This window comes from Chiloscyllium plagiosum, unplaced genomic scaffold, assembly GCF_037043375.1.
Source record: "Chiloscyllium plagiosum isolate Xiang-an unplaced genomic scaffold, Cpla_swu_hap1 HiC_scaffold_25, whole genome shotgun sequence".
NCBI lineage: Eukaryota > Metazoa > Chordata > Chondrichthyes > Orectolobiformes > Hemiscylliidae > Chiloscyllium > Chiloscyllium plagiosum.
Window position 1 is genome coordinate 53,840,099 of NW_028270163.1, and position 16,491 is coordinate 53,856,589.

Genomic DNA, 16,491 nt, shown 5'->3' on the forward strand with positions numbered 1-16,491 from the left:
ATGAGTGAATTAAAAGTAAAGGTGGACAAATGATTATGACTCCACCCAGTTGAACCCTGCCACATCATCATCACCATCATCGACAATCACTCACTAATGTGTGAGTGGCTGATGAGGCCAATCCTAGAGCCACATCTCTGACCACACATTTGGCAGGTGTTTCCAGGAAGTGGGAATATGGGAATGCTGTTGCACATCAGTAGGCATGCTGTCCTTGACAGAAGATAGATCCAGTTTCAGTGGCAAGGAAATCTCAACAACTGGGGAAACTCCCCTGCTGTTGTCTTCATCAGCTGTATCAGCCATTGATATCATATGAAATCTTCAGCATGGATCGCTGTTGAGGACTTGTTTTGGATTGCACTTTGGCGCCTCCCCTCTGACAGGAGTCAAGAACACCCAATGGCATCAATCCAGGATCACTCGATCCCTTCCATTATCTGGTGGTAGATCACCAGATCACAATGAGTCAGTAACACAGTCAGCAACAGATTAGAATGGCAAATCAACATCAGGGTTTGACTTTTCTTATTTCTCTTTTGCAGGATTTGAGTATCGGTGGCAAAGCCAGTATTTATTGCCTGTCCCTGAATGTCCTTGAACTGAATGGCTTGCTAGACCAGAGGGCAGTTATGTTCAACCACAATTCTGTGGATCTCGGATTACATATGGCTGGACCCGGCAAGGATGGCAGATTTCCTTCTCATAAAATATATTAGCAAAACAGACCAGACTTTACAACAAACCCCTTCCTAGTTATCACTACTGCTGCTTGTTTTTATTTAAATTCATGTATTTATGTATTAGCCAAATTTAAATTCATCAGCTGCTCGGTAGGATTTGAGTCTATGTTTCTGAATGACTGGTCCAGTAACATAGATGCTATAAATCATTCCATAAATTCCTAGCAATTTGCAGCACATAACACCGTTCAGCTCTCTGTGCCTTAACTCTGAACAAACGAGCCAGTTGGTTTCATGCATTACCTCAACTAATCCCACTCTTTCTACTCTTCAAAGATGCTAACAATGTACAGTAGAGTACTAAGTTAACCACCATAATCCATGACAACTATTTCTACCTGTTATTGCTCAAGTCATAATCAAAATACCTTCAACCAAATGCTGAGTCAGGCCTAATCAAATAGGAAAGCTAATCACAGCACAGTGTATTGGAAATGAACTGGTCATGAACTAACAGCAGCAGAGGAAGTTCAGGGTCCGACCCACAGGTTTAAATGGATTTGGTTTGTCTTAGATTTTGTTCAGCCTGTCTTCCATTCCCAGCATTTTGTTCTTTTACAGGTTTCCAGCAGTTTTCTATCTTTAACTACCCAGGCTATTCAACTCAATTATTGAATTATTTATTGTCACATGTATTCAATGTAAAATACAGTGAAAAGTCTATACCATCACCACGCATCGATGCCATTCACATTACCTTAAAATAAAATAAAAATAAAGGAAGACAATTTAAAGAGAGTCCAACTTCGGTCAATGTCCAAAAGAATTCGTACATTCTATCTATATTATCAGTCAACTCAAAACCCCAATTCAACTGTCTCTTTACTTTGTGCTGATTGAGAAATACAGAAATATTTCACAATGTCATTGAGAGGAGGAGGGAATGATTTGTGTTTTCATGCTTCCATGGCCAGTCACCCTATTTCTCTATTGATTTGATCAGATGTTTGTAATGTGTATATCCCCTCTTTGGTCACATCAGACTTTCAGAGTCTAGTGATCCCTTTAGCTGCAGCAACATCTCACATTGTGTTCTCAGCAACTCAGCCTACGAGAATCCTGGAAAATGATTACCAAATATTTCCTCCTTGCTTTACTTTCTCAGCTGTATTTTTGCAAATACGTTTCGACAGGTAAGTCAGTCAAATATACAAATTTTTAATGAACTTTCCTTTTTTCTCATTAATCTCTCTTCCCAGTTCTCTCCAGGAGATGTTGAGTCCATACTGGGTTTGACCCCAGGAATAGGATGGACATATCACCAAATTGACCCACTGTGTTCAAGTTTAGATGGTGAATACCAGGCTGCAGGCATACAGACTGCATCATAGCTATGTTGCATTCTGACAGGAATATTTGTACAGTACTGACTAGTTAGAGATAAAGTGTGGGATTCCTGTGATCCAGGTTACTCAGGCTCCTACTGTCACTTTGTCTGGGAAGAGCTAATCCAAGTACATTCTCAGGGTGGCAATTGTCACCTTGTTGGTTTGCAAGGCTCACGGGCTGGCTATTCAGACCAGCTAATTCATCAGTGTTTGTAAATGCAAATAATTAAGTATTGTTAAGTGGAGTTTAAAAACAGAGTGGTTATGCTGCAGTTGTATAGGATACTGGTGAGGCCACACCTGCAGAACTGCATGCAGTTTTGGTATCCTTACTTGAGAAAGGATGTACTGGCACTCGACAGGTTGACCAGGTTGATTCAGTAGTTGAGAGAGTTGGCTTATGAAGAGAGATTGAGTAGCCTGGGACTATATTCATTAGAATTTAGAAGAATGAGGGGGGACCTTATAGAAACATATAAAGTGATGAAAGGAACAGATAAGATGGAAGCAGAGAGGTTGTTTCCGCTGGTGAGTTAAACCAGAACTAGGCGGGGGCATAGTCTCAAAATAAGGGGAAACAGATTTAGGACTGAGCTGAGGAGGAACTTCTTCAATTCCCTGCCCAGTGAAGTAGTTGTGGCTACCTCATTGAATGTTTTTAAGGCAAAGATGGATAGAGTTTTGAACAGTAAAGGAATGAAGCTTTATGGTGAGTGGACAGTAAATGGAGCTGAGTCCATGATAAAGGTCAGCCATGATCTTATTCAATGGTGGAGCAGGCTTGAGGGACCATTTGGCCTAATCCTGCTTCTATTTCTTATGTTCTTATGTCAATGCATTATGTTTTTTATTGGCTTGTGAAGAATATATTCCTTCTGTTTTATAACTTCAACCTGCATAAGATTCACTTTTAACATATGATCAGGAAAAAGCTGTTTAGCTCCTGCAGTGTGTTCTGTCACACAATGAGATCATGGCTGATCTCTGTCTCAATTCTAGATACCAACTTTGTCACATATCTCTTAATACCTTTAGTTTTAAAATTAACCATTGATCTAGCATGATCTATCGCCTGCAGAACAGAGTTCCAAACTTCTCCCACTGTATACATGTAGAAGTATTTTTTAGCTTGACTCATGAAAAGTCTGGCCTTAACCAGTGGACTTTGTCCCCTAGCCCTAGACTCCCTAATCAGCAGAAGCAATTTATTGCTATTTAATCTTCGTGTTCCTGTAAATATTGTGAAAACTTTTAACCTTGTAAATTCAAGGGAGCAAAACCTCAATTTGTGTAATGTCTTTCTGTAATTTAACCTTTGTAGTCCACCCACCATTCTAGTAAATCTACACTGCATTTCCCCCAAGCCAATACATATTCTTCCTGCTGACCTGAGGAGATATGCTCTGACCATCTGAGACCTCATAAGGAGAACAAATCTTCCAACTATCTAAGGAACTATGTTATGCTGTACTTGCACACTGGGAAGGACAATCATAGAATCCCCATAGTGTGGAAGCAGGCTATTTGGCCCATTGAGTCCACACCAACCCTCCAAAGAGTATCCCACCCAGGTCCACACTGCTACCCTATTCCTGTAACCCTGCATTTCTGCTGGCTAATCCACCTAACTTGCACAATCTAAAAATGTGCAGGTTAGGTGAATTGACCGTGTTAAATTGCCCATTGTGTTAGGTGAAGGGGTAAATGTAGGGGAATGGGTCTGGGTGGGTGGCGCTTCGGCGAGTTGGTGTGGACTTGTTGGGCCAAAGGGCCTGTTTCCACACTGTAAGTAATCTAAAAAAAAAATCTTTGGACTGTAGGATGAAACCAGAGCACCTAGAGGAAGCCCACATAGAGGTGAGGAGAACATGCAAACTCCACACAGACAGTTATCCAGGGCTGGAATTGAATCTCCGTCCTTGGCACTGTGAGGTAGCAGTGCTAACCACCATGCCACCCTTGCAGATTGATTATGCAGGTAGACCAGGAGTAGTCCTTTGCACATATGATTCAGAATCAGATATATCTATGTAGTTTCTGGCTGTTCTGTTGCAGTATATTAAATTATATTATGTTCTGTAATATTTTATTGTAACTAATGAAATATATACTTAGCTCAGAAAACATACAACTAAGGTTCTCAAGACTCGAGGAATGAGAGCATTATTCCATCGAGAAAAATTGAGTGGACTAGACTTATATGCCCTAAATTTTAGAAGAATGTAAGAAACAAATGCATTAAATAGTACTTTTAATGACTACTTAATGTCTTTAAGTGCTTTAGTAAAATACTTTTGATGTGTCATCACTATTATAATGTAGGAAATGTAACAGCCAATACATGACCGCAATCATCCATAAATAACAATATGACAAAGATGAGTTGATCTGTTTTAGTGATGCTAAATGTAGGCTCGAACAACAGAGAATTCTTCCACTCTGATTCAAATAACCACCATGGGTTCTTATACATTCATCTAACCTGGCAGATAAAACCTTGGTTTTGTGTTCCATCTGAAAGATCACATCACAGACAGTGCAACACTCCTTCAGTGTTGTACTGGAGTGTTGGCCTTGACTTTTGTGCTTGAGCTTTGGATTGGGACTCTTACCAAGAGGCTTATGATTCAGATGAGAGTGTGTTACCAAGTGAGCTGCAGCTGAAAGAGCCTGATCTCATTGAACTACATAAAATGTTTGAAAGAGTTTGGTGCTGGGAGGATATTCCTGCAAATGGAGGGTTCTGTATCTAACAGTCATGGTCTCAGGACAAAAAGGTAGCCATCTAAGACTAAAATGAGAAGATTTTTCATGATCCAAATTGTTGGAATTTGGAATTTTTTTACTGCAGACATATGAAGATTTCCAGTTATTGAATTTATTCAAGTTAGAGATCAATGGATTATTGAATACCAAGAGAATTTGGTGATAGTGCAGTGAAGAGTAGAAAAAGTGGACCAATTATTATGTTATTGCTCAAGGGTCAAATGGCCTGCTTCTACTCCTATTGTTTATGTTCTAATGTAAATATCCTTTTGAAACTATCCTCTTTTAACAAGTTTAAGTGGTGATCTTGCTGGTTGGGAAGTTTGGTTCTGGAACTGCATAACAATGCATTGCACTGTTGAACAGCCCTCTCATTTTGCTTCACTGATCACAAACATTATCTGAAATGCAGAAGAACTCCTTGAAAGGTCACTGCGTCCATATGACATTTATTGGTAAATGTTAAAATCAAGCAAAAAGGTCAAAGTGAGCACATTTTCTGCTGTTTGCAAATTTATTTTCGCAATGAAAGGACTTGAAAATACAAATGACACTCAACAGCAATCCCAGCAGGATGTAGATGGTTGGAATGGGAAAGAGTTTTGCAGTTGCAGGATGCTGGCCTATTGACTTCTTCAGAAACCTCCTGGGCTGTTGAAACCTGACTGCAATAAGGAGAGCTGGAGTGAGAGGGAGGTAGCAACACAGAGGTAGAGAAAGGTTTAAAACAGATGCAAAGAAACCAAAGCCAGACAAAAGGAAAAGAAATCAATGACAAACATGGTCTCCTCCATTTTCTTCTGATTTTATTTTTAAAATGGTAAATCTGAATAGAGCAGCTTGTAGGTTTTGAATGATTTGTCTTGTTTTCATGAACAGCAGAACTAGGAGCAGGAGTAGGCCATTCAGTTCCTTGAATCTGCTCTACCATTCAAAAAGATCATGGCTGAATCATTGCATCATCTCCACTTTCCTGTTCTATCCCACACTCCTCAGTTCCCTTAGCGTCTTAAAACCTACTAGACATGGTCTTGAATATATTCAACAATAAAATCACTTGGGTAGGGAATCTGGAAGACCCATAACACTCTGGATGAAAAGGGTTCTTCTCAACCAAGAATGACATGGTTAACCCCTTCTCCCCACTTCAGATTCACAGCACAAATGAGCTCTTACTGGAAATTTGATGAAAATAAGACCATAAGAAAAAGGAACAGGAACAGGAGTAGGCTGATTGTGGCTGATCTGATCCTCCTCACAACCCACTTTCCTGCAATTTCACTGTAATCCGAAAGATCAACTGGCTTTAGTTAGAATTCCAGTCCAAACATCTGGATACTCAGAGATTTCAGCTCTATTGGTATAACTGTAAGCTCAGGGATGTCCTTATGATCCCATCTGAGGTGAACCATCAGGAGGTTGTCCGGTGTAGAGTAGTCAGACTTATCAGGATGGGCAGACATTTGCAATTCCTTATGCAGCAACTTTCCATGGAGGGGAGAAGGGTAGCAGTTGAAAACTAAAACCAGAGGATTTAACATATGCAGAGCTGCTGGTGTCTGAAAAGCTGATTGAGAATGCAGGTTAACTTTTATTCCTACCACTTGTTGGACTGCAAATTGTATGGAATAATAGAGTAAGCATAGGTGCTGAGGCTAAGAGTTTGTGTTCAACTGGCAGCATTTTCACTTTTACATTTGAAGGTTGTGAATATAACCCTCCTCCAAGGCCTGAGCACAAAACAAAGACAGAAATTGCTAGAGAAACTCAGCAACTCTGGCAGATCTATGGAGAGAAGGCAGAATCAGTGTTTCAGCTCCAATGACTCTTCTTCAGAACAACACATAACTCTGGCTGATACTGCAGTGTGGTCCCAGATGTTGCATCATTGCAAGTGTCATCTTTGGATAAGCTTTGAAGCTGATAGTGATGCTGAGTGAAGCAATGCCAGGTTTGAATGTTTGCAGAAAGAGTGTAGTAAGGCATGAGTTTGGTCACAGGGGGCTTGAACCTGCAACGTCAAGGGATGAATGTTTTGGTGAAAGCTGAAGTTCCTTGGCTGGGACTGACAGCAGGAACTGAGTCCACTGTAGCTGGTGGCAGAACCCTGGGGTGGTATTCTGTAGGCAGCAGCCAATTAACTGGTTAGTATTAGGGCCATGGGTCCAACTGAAGATGATGACCCAGTTCCTGATGTGAATAAAATGGCTGAGTAGAAAGTGAGATGTCCCTTACTTGGACTTTTAAGTCAAAAGTGTGATAAATAGAGAGTTGGTGTGTGATGGGGTTGGGGTGGGAGTGGTATTGTTCGGGTTAGTTTATGTTGTTGGTGGTGTTGGGCATTAGTATGCAGAACATCAGGCTGGTGCCTAATTCACTGTCTTTGTGGACTGGGCAATTTATTGTATGACAACCCCTGCCACTGCTCATGAAGTTGTTTGAGCTCTCTATACCCTGTTTCTCTTTCAGGGAAGACATTATCCAGAATCTATTTGGCCCTTTGTGTAGAGGAGAACCATTTGGTAGTCGAATGAAAAGAGGCTGTTGTATTAAACAAGATACAGTTTATTGTATGATAGTAACTAAGTACAAGTTACACTGATGTGATAGACATTGTTGTTAGACAATGAGGAAATCGCAGAACGTAGGTCTTACTCCTTTAAGATCCTAAGCCTTTCTACCACAAAGTCAATATGACATTGTCGTACTGAGTAATTCATAAGGCATTCCTCAGCATTAACCCTTTCAAACCCTGACACCCTTCTACATCACAGTTGGATGGAGGAGATTTGACTGTTTTGGTAAGTTTGATTGAATGCTAATTGATTGAAAATTCAATGTTGTTCAACATTCTTCTTAAGATTAGATTTTTCTTAGTAGCTATTGCTGAGCTCTGTGGATTAAATGTATGAAGTGGAGTCCATGTTATTCACCAGGGTTGTTCCATGAATGCGTGTGATGTGAAGGATCATTCTTTGTTAATTCCATTTTTATTTCTCTCATTTGGAAATGATATGAAATGTTGCGATGGGGATCATGAAAGGATATTAAGAAAGTACATTGAAAAGAATAAAAATACATTGAAATAAAATTCACAGTGGATTTCTCCCTCTCTCTTTAGCATGTGGCAGACCACCAGAGGTCAACAATGCGAATATTGTGAATGGGAAAAAGGTGTACGAATCTGGAGAAGAGGCAGCATATTCTTGCCGGTCTGGGTACATAGGGCATGGTTTCAATAAATTGATTTGTCCAAGGAACGGAGTTTGGGAAAGACCCACAATCAAGTGTGTGCGTAAGTGGATGAACAAATTCTTGGCAATGCAGCTAAACGTTTAATTTTAACTCCAACTCTCAACTTTGAATGCAATCATTTCAGATCATAACATCAGTTCCCATTTTTTTCTGACAGCAGTTCTTGGTAATGGCTTGAACTCCAATGTAATTTGCAATCTCATGCCCCAGCATGCCAGTCAATCATTATCATGAAGCCAGGGGACCAAACCCGGTTCAATGGAGAGTGCAGGAGGGCATACCAGGAGCAGCACCAAGCATACCTGAAAATGAGGTGTCAATTTGGTGAAGCCACCAAAACGGACTACTGGCATGCCAAACAGCACAAACAGTGAGTGATAGACAGAGCTAAAACAACAACAGTTTAAAAGGGAGAAGAGCAGACAAAGGAAGCACATGGTGAGGACAGTGCAGGAGAGAGAGAGAGAGAACCTGCACAGTTACCGCCTTTGCTGTTTTTGAGTTTGTGTATTGCTGGACATCGCAGTGCATCTGGGAAAATTAACAAACAGTGAAATTCACAACTAATCTTGGAGGAACTGTTGGGTGAAGTTCACAGCACAGAATCAGATAAGTTAATAATTGTTTTAAGTCTGTCCAAGAGAAAAGCTGCAGTAGTGAGTATAGTGGATTCTTTCTTGGTTATATGTTTTTGGAGATAAGTCTCTTGATTAAACTTAAAATATAAGCCATTGCTATTAATTTAACCTGGGGCAGTGTTTGTAGAGGAATAAGACGGTGTTATTTTCTGGGTCTGTAGATTGTGAAAGAGCAAAAATGGCCTTTGCAGTGATATGTACTGATAGAGTCAGAGAGATATAAAGCATGGAAACAGACCCTTCGGTCCAGCCCGTCCATGCTGACCAGATATCCCAACCCAATCTAGTCCCACCTGCCAGCACCTGGCCCATATCCCTCCAAACCCCTCCTATTCATATACCCATCCAAATGCCTCTTAAATGTTGCAATTGTACCAGCCTCCACCACATCCTCTGGCAGCTCATTCCATACATGTACCACCCTCTGCGTGAAAAAGTTGCCCCTTAGGTCTCTTTTATATCTTTCCCCTCTCACCCTAAACCTATGCCCTCTAGTTCTGGACTCCCCGACCCCAGGGAAAAGACTTTGTCTATTTATCTTATCCTGAACAGACTGCGAATAGAGCCCCAGCCTGTTCAGCCTCTCCCTGTAGCTCAGATCCTCCAACCCTGGCAACATCCTCGTAAATCTTTTCTGAACCCTTTCAAGTTTCACAACATCTTTCCGATAGGAAGGAGACCAGAATTGCATGCAATATTCCAACAGTGGCCTAACCAATGTCCTGTACACTCGTAACATCACCTCCCAACTCCTGTACTCAATATTCTGACCAATAAAGGAAAGCATACCAAACGCTTTCTTCACGATCCTATCTACCTGTGACTCCACTTTCAAGGAGCTATGAACCTGCACTCCAAGGTCTCTTTGTTCAGCAACACTCCCTAAGACCTTACCATTAAGTGTATAAGTCCAGCTAAGTTTGCTTTCACAAAATGCAGCACCTTGCATTTATCTGAATTAAACTCCATCTGCCACTTCTCAGCCCATTGGCCCATCTGGTCCAGATCCTGTTGTAATCTGAGGTAACCCTCTTTGCTGTCCACTACTCCTCTACTTTTGGTGTCATCTGCAAACTTACTAACTGTACCTCTTATGCTTACATCCAAATCATTTATGTAAATGACAAAAAGTAGAGGGCCCAGCACCGATCCTTGTGGCACTCCACTGGTCACAGGCATCCAGTCTGAAAAACAACCCTCCACCACCACCCTCTGTCTTCTACCTTTGAGCCAGTTCTGTATCCAAATAGCTAGTTCTCCCTGTATTCCATGAGATCTAAGCCTGCTAATCAGTCTCCCATGGAGAACCTTGTCGAACACCTTTCTGAAGTCCATATAGATCACATCTATCACTCTGCCCTCATCAATCTTCTTTGTTACTTCTTCAAAAAACTCAATCAAGTTTGTGAGACATGATTTCCCACGCACAAAGCCATGTTGACTATCCCGAATCAGTACTTGCCTTTCCAAATACATGTTCATCCTGTCCCTCAGGATTCCATCCAACAACTTGCCCACCACCAAGTCAGGTACACTGGTCTATAGTTCCCTGTCTTGTCTTTACCGCTCTTCTTAAACAGTGGCACCACGTTTGCCAACCTCCAGTCTTCCGGCACCCCACCTGTGACTATCGATGATACAAATATGTCAGTAAGAGGCCCAGCAATCACTTCCCTAGCTTCCCACAGAGTTCTCGGGTACACCTGATCAGGTCCTGGGGATTTATCCACCTTTAATTGTTTCAAGACGTCCAGCACTTCCTCCTCTGTAATCTGGACATTTTGCAAGATGTCACCATCTATTTCCCTATAGTCTATATCTTCCATATCCTTTTCCACAGTAAATACTGATGCAAAATATTCATTTAGTATCTCCCCCATTTTCTGTGGCTCCACACAGAGACTGTCTTTGATCTTTGAGGGGCCCTATTTTCTCCCTAGTTACCCTTTTGTCCTTAATATATTTGTAAAAACCCTTTGGATTCTCCTTAATTCTATTTGCCAAAGCTATCTCATGTGCCCGTTTTGCCCTTCTGATTTCCCTCTTAAGTATACTCCTACTTTCTTTATACTCTTCTAAGGATTCACTCGATCTCTCCTGTCGATACCTGACATATGCTTCCTTCTTTTTCTTAACCAAACCCTCAATTTATTTAGTCATCCAGCATTCCCTATACCTACCAGCCTTCCCTTTCACCCTGACAGGAATATACTTTCTCTGGATTCTTGTTATCTCATTTCTGAAGGCTTCCCATTTTCCAGTCATGCCTTTACCTGCGAACATCTGCCTCCAATCAGCTTTCGAAAGTTCTTGCCTCCTACTGTCTAAATTGGCCTTTCTCCAATTTAGAACTTCAAATTTTAGATTTGGTCTATCCTTTTCCATCACTATTTTAAAACTAATAGAATTATGGTTGCTGGCCCCAAAGTGCCCCCCCACTGACACCTCAATCACCTGCCCTGCCTTATTTCCCAAGACTAGGTCACGTTTTGCCCCTTCTCTGGGGAAATCCACATACTGAATCAGAAAATTGTCTTGTACGCACTTAACAAATTCCCCTCCATCTAAACCTTTAACACTATGGCAATCACAGTCGATGTATGGAAAGTTAAAATTCCCTACCATAACTATCCTATTATTCTTACAGATAGCTCCTTACAAATTTGTTTCTCAATTTCCCTCTGACTATTGGTGAGTCTATAATACAATCCCAATAAGGTGATCATCCCTTTCTTATTTCTCAGTTCCACCCAAATAACTTCCCTGGATGTATTTCCGGGAATATCCTCCCTCAGCACAGCTGTAATGCTATCCCTTATCAAAATGCCACTCCCCCTCCTCTCTTGACTCCCTTTCTATCTTTCCTGTAGCATTTGTATCTTGGAACATTAAGCTGCCAGTCCTGCCCATCCCTGAGCCATGTTTCCGTAATTGCTATGATATCCCAGTCCCATGTTCCTAACCATGCCCTGAGTTCATCTGCCTTCCCTGTTTGGCCCCTTGCATTGAAATAAATGCAGTTTCATTTATTCGTCCTACCTTATCCCTGCCTGCCCTGACTGTTTGACTCACTTCTGTTCTCTGCTGTACCCATCTCGGATCGATCTCTTTCCTCACTATCTCCCTGGGTTCCACCCCCCCACCTTACTAGTTTAAATCCTCCCAAGCAGGAGGATTGAAATGGGTATATCCACAAAAGACACCTGCTCTAGCTGCCTATCTCTGTTACCCTTCCTGGAGTTAACTCATCTATGTGACTGTATCTGAGACTTGCCCCCCTTTTAAGTCTGTCCAAGAGAAAGGCTGCAGTAGTGAGTATACTGGATTCTTTCTTAATTATATGTTTTTTGGAGATAAGTCTCTTGATTAACCTTAAAATATAAACCATAGCTATTAATTTAACCTGGGGCAGTGTTTGTTGAGGATTAAGACGGTTTATTTTCTGGGTCTGTAGATTGTGAAGGAGCAAAAATGGCCTTTGCAGTGATATGTACTTCTTGTCACATGTGGGAGTTTAAAGAGAGTTTAAGGGTTACTGCGGATTATATCTGCCATAAATGCTGTTGGATGCGAATCTTATCAGATCGAGTGGATCAGTTAGAGGGGCAGATAGAAGCGATGAGGAATTTGCAGAAGCAACAGTATGTGATAGATGGCAGTTATAGGAAGGGGGGAAAGTCTCAGATACAGTCACATAGATGGGTTAACCCCCTGGAAGGGTAAGAGAGATAGGCAGCTAGTGCAGGAGTCTTTTGTGGATATACCCATTTCAAACAGGTATCCTGTTTTGGAAAATGTAGGGGGTGATGGATTCTCAGGGGAACACGAACAGCCAAGTTTCTGGTATTGAGACTGGCTCTGACGCAACAAGGGGTACGTCGGCTTCCAAGAGATCAATGGTGTTAGGGGATTCTGTAGTCAGAGGTACAGACAGACGTTTCTGTGGCCAGCAGAGAAAAAGCAGAATGGTGTGTAGTTTGTCTGCTGCCAGGATCAAGGATGTCTCAGAGAGGGTGCAAAGTGTTCTCACGGGGGAGAGGGGCCAGCAGGAGGTCATTGTCCACATTGGAACCAACGACATTGGAAGGCATAAGGTTGAGACTGAAGGGAGATTACAGAGAGTTAGGCAGAAATTTAAAAAGGAGGTCTTCAAGGGTAGTAATATCTGGATTACTCCCAGTGCTACAAGCTAGTGAGGGCAGGAGTAGGAGAATAGAGCAGATGAATGCATGGCTGAGGAGCTGGTGTATGGGCGAAGGATTCACATTTTTGGACCAAAGAAATCTCTTTTAGGATAGAAGTGACCTTTACAAGAAGGACGGATTGCACCTAAATTGGAAGGCAACTAATATACTGGCAGGGAAATTTGCTAGAACTGCTTGGGAGGATTTAAACTAGCAAGGTGGTGGTGGTGGTGGTGGGGGGGGGGGGGGGGGGTGGGACCCAGGGAGATAGTGAGGAAAGAGATCGATCCGAGACGGGTACAGCTGAGAACAGAAGTGAGTCAAACAGTCAGGGCAGGCAGGGACAATGTAGGACGAATAAATGAAACTGCAATTATTTCAATGCAAGGGGCCTAACAGGGAAGGCAGATGAACTCAGGGCATGGCTAGGAACATGGGACTGGGATATCATAGCAATTACGGAAACATGGCTCAGGAATGAACAGCTTAATGTTCCAAGATACAAATGCTACAGGAAGGATAGAAAGGGAGTCAAGAGAGGAGGGGGAGTGGCATTTTTGATAAAGGATAGCATTACAGCTGTGCTGAGGGAGGATATTCCTGGAAATACATCCAGGGAAGTTATTTGGTTGGAACTGAGAAATAAGAAAGGGATGATCACCTTATTGGGATTGTATTATAGACTCACCAATAGTCAAAGGAAATTGAGAAACAAACTTGAGATCTCAGCTATTTGTAAGAATTATAGGGTAGTTATGGTAGGGAATTTTAACTTTTCAAACATCGACTGTGACTGTCCGAGTGTTAAAGGTTTAGATGGAGGGGATTTGTGAAGTGTGTACAAGACAATTTTCTGATTCAGTATGTGGATGTACCTACTAGAGAAGGTGCAAAACTTGACCTAGTCTTGGGAAATAAGGTAGGGCAGGTGACTGAGGTGTCAGTGGGGGAGCACTTTGGGGCCAGCAACCATAATTCTATTAGTTTTAAAATAGTGATGGAAAAGGATAGACCAGATCTAAAAGTTGAAGTTCTAAATTGAAAAGGCCAATTTTGACAGTATTAGGCAAGAACTTTCGAAAGCTGATTGGAGGCAGATGTTCGCAAGTAAAGGGATGGCTGGAAAATGGGAAGCCTTCAGAAATGAGATAACAAGAATCCAGAGAAAGTATATTCCTGTCAGGGTGAAAGGGAAGGCTGGTAGGTATAGGGAATGCTGGATGACTAAAGAAATTGAGGGTTTGGTTAAGAAAAAGAAGGAAGCATATGTCAGGTATCGACAGGAGAGATCGAGTGAATCCTTAGAAGAGTATAAAAAAAGTAGGAGTATACTTAAGAGGGAAATCAGGAAGGCAAAACGGGCACATGAGATAGCTTTGGCAAATAGAATTAAGGAGAATCCAAAGGGTTTTTACAAATATATTAAGGACAAAAGGGTAACTAGGGAGAGAATGGGGCCCCTCAAAGATCAAATGCGGCCTTTGTGTGGAGCCACAGAAAATGGGGGAGATACTAAATGAATATTTTGCATCAGTATTTACTGTGGAAAAGGATATGGAAGATATAGACTATAGGGAAATAGATGGTGACATCTTGCAAAATGTCCAGATTACAGAGGAGGAAGTGCTGGATGTCTTGAAGCAGTTAAAGGTGGATAAATCCCCAGGACCTGATCAGGTGTACCCGAGAACTCTGTGGGAAGCTAGGGAAGTGATTGCTGGGCCTCTTGCTGACATATTTGTATCATCGATAGTCACAGGTGAGGTGCCGGAAGACTGGAGGTTGGCAAACGTGGTGCCACTGTTTAAGAAGAGCGGTAAAGACAAGACAGGGAACTATAGACCGGTGAACCTGACTTGGTGGTGGGCAAGTTGTTGGATGGAATCCTGAGGGACAGGATGTACATGTATTTGGAAAGGCAAGGACTGATTCGGGATAGTCAACATGGCTTTGTGCGTGGGAAATCATGTCTCACAAACTTGTTTGAGTTTTTTGAAGAAGTAACAAAGAAGATTGATGAGGGCAGAGTGGTAGATGTGATCTATATGGACTTCAGAAAGGCATTCGACAAGGTTCCCCATGGGAGACTGATTAGCATGGTTAGATCTCATGGAATACAGGGAGAACTAGCTATTTGGATACAGAACTGGCTCAAAGGTAGAAGACAGAGGGTGGTGGTGGAGTGTTGTTTTTCAGACTGGATGCCTGTGACCAGTGGAGTGCCACAAGGATTGGTGCTGGGCCCTCTACTTTTTGTCATTTACATAAATGATTTGGATGTAAGCATAAGAGGTACAGTTAGTAAGTTTGCAGATGACACCAAAAGTGGAGGTGTAGTGGACAGCGAAGAGGGTTACCTCAGATTACAATGGGATCTTGATCAGATAGGCCAATGGGCTGAGAAGTGGCAGATGGAGTTTAATTCAGATAAATGCGAGGTGATGCATTTTGTGAAAGCAAATCTTAGCAGGACTGATACACTTAACGGTAAGGTCCTAGGGAGTGTTGCTGAACAAAGAGACCTTGGAGTGCAGGTTCATAGCTCCTTGAAAGTGGAGTCGCAGGTAGATAGGATAGTGAAGAAGGCGTTTGGTATGCTTTCCTTTATTGGTCAGAGTATTGAGTACAGGAGTTGGGAGGTCATGTTGCGGCTGTAGAGAACATTGGTTGGGCCACTGTTGGAATATTGCGTGTAATTCTGGTCTCCTTCCTATTGGAAAGATGTTGTGAAACTTGAAAGAGTTTAAAAAAGATTTACAGGGATGTTGCCAGGGTTGGAGGATCTGAGCTACAGGGAGCGGCTGAACAGGCTGGGCCTGTTTTCCCTGGAGCGTTGGAGGCTGAGGGGAGATCTTATAGAGATGTACAAAATTATGAGGGGCATGGATAGGATAAATGGACAAAGTCTTTTTCCTGGGATCAGGGAGTCCAGAACTAGAGGGCATAGGTTTAGGGTGAGAGGGGAAAGATATAAAAGAGACCTAAGGGGCAACTTTTTCACGCAGAGGGTGGTATGTGTATGGAATGAGCTGCCAGAGGATGTGGTGGAGGCTGGTACAATTGCAACATTTAAGAGGCATTTGGATGGGTATATGAATAGGAGGGGTTTGGAGGGATATGGGCCAGGTGCTGGCAGGTGGGACTAGATTGGGTTGGGATATCTGGTCGGCATGGACGGGTTGGACCGAAGTGTCTGTTTCCATGCTGTACATCTCTATGACTCTATAAGTCATTCCACAACCAATGGATCAGATCTAAGCTCTGCAGTCCTGCCGCATTCACATCCAGTCATGAATGGTGGTGGACGATTAAACAATACACTGGCGGAGGAAGCTCCATAAATATCCTCATCCTCAACAATGGGAAAGCCCAGTATATCATTACAAAAGGGAAGGCCGAAGCATTTGCAGAAATCTGCAGATAGAAGTGCTAGACAAAAGGACTGAATTCCAAAGGTGGGGTGAGAGGCAGTGCCCTTGGTAATTCAGTCTACTCCACAGGTTCTCCGTATCCCATTGCCAGTTATCAGCTGATTTGATTCCCTCTGAAGTGATTGTAATGAGTTCAGCCAGCTGGA

The 16,491-nt window shown here is 42.2% G+C and overlaps 1 protein-coding gene across 1 annotated transcript in view; it reads left to right on the top strand.

The window, feature by feature from the left end:
• Positions 1-1,677: 1,677 nt before the first annotated feature.
• Positions 1,678-16,491, top strand: part of LOC122562283 (beta-2-glycoprotein 1-like) — a 50,623-nt gene continuing 35,809 nt past the window's right edge. Inside the window, exons 1-2 of the mRNA XM_043715085.2 lie at positions 1,678-1,876; positions 7,959-8,132. Of these exons, the coding sequence (XP_043571020.2) occupies positions 1,810-1,876; positions 7,959-8,132 (241 nt within the window). The 5' untranslated portion in view covers positions 1,678-1,809. The remainder of the gene's footprint in view (positions 1,877-7,958; positions 8,133-16,491) is intronic.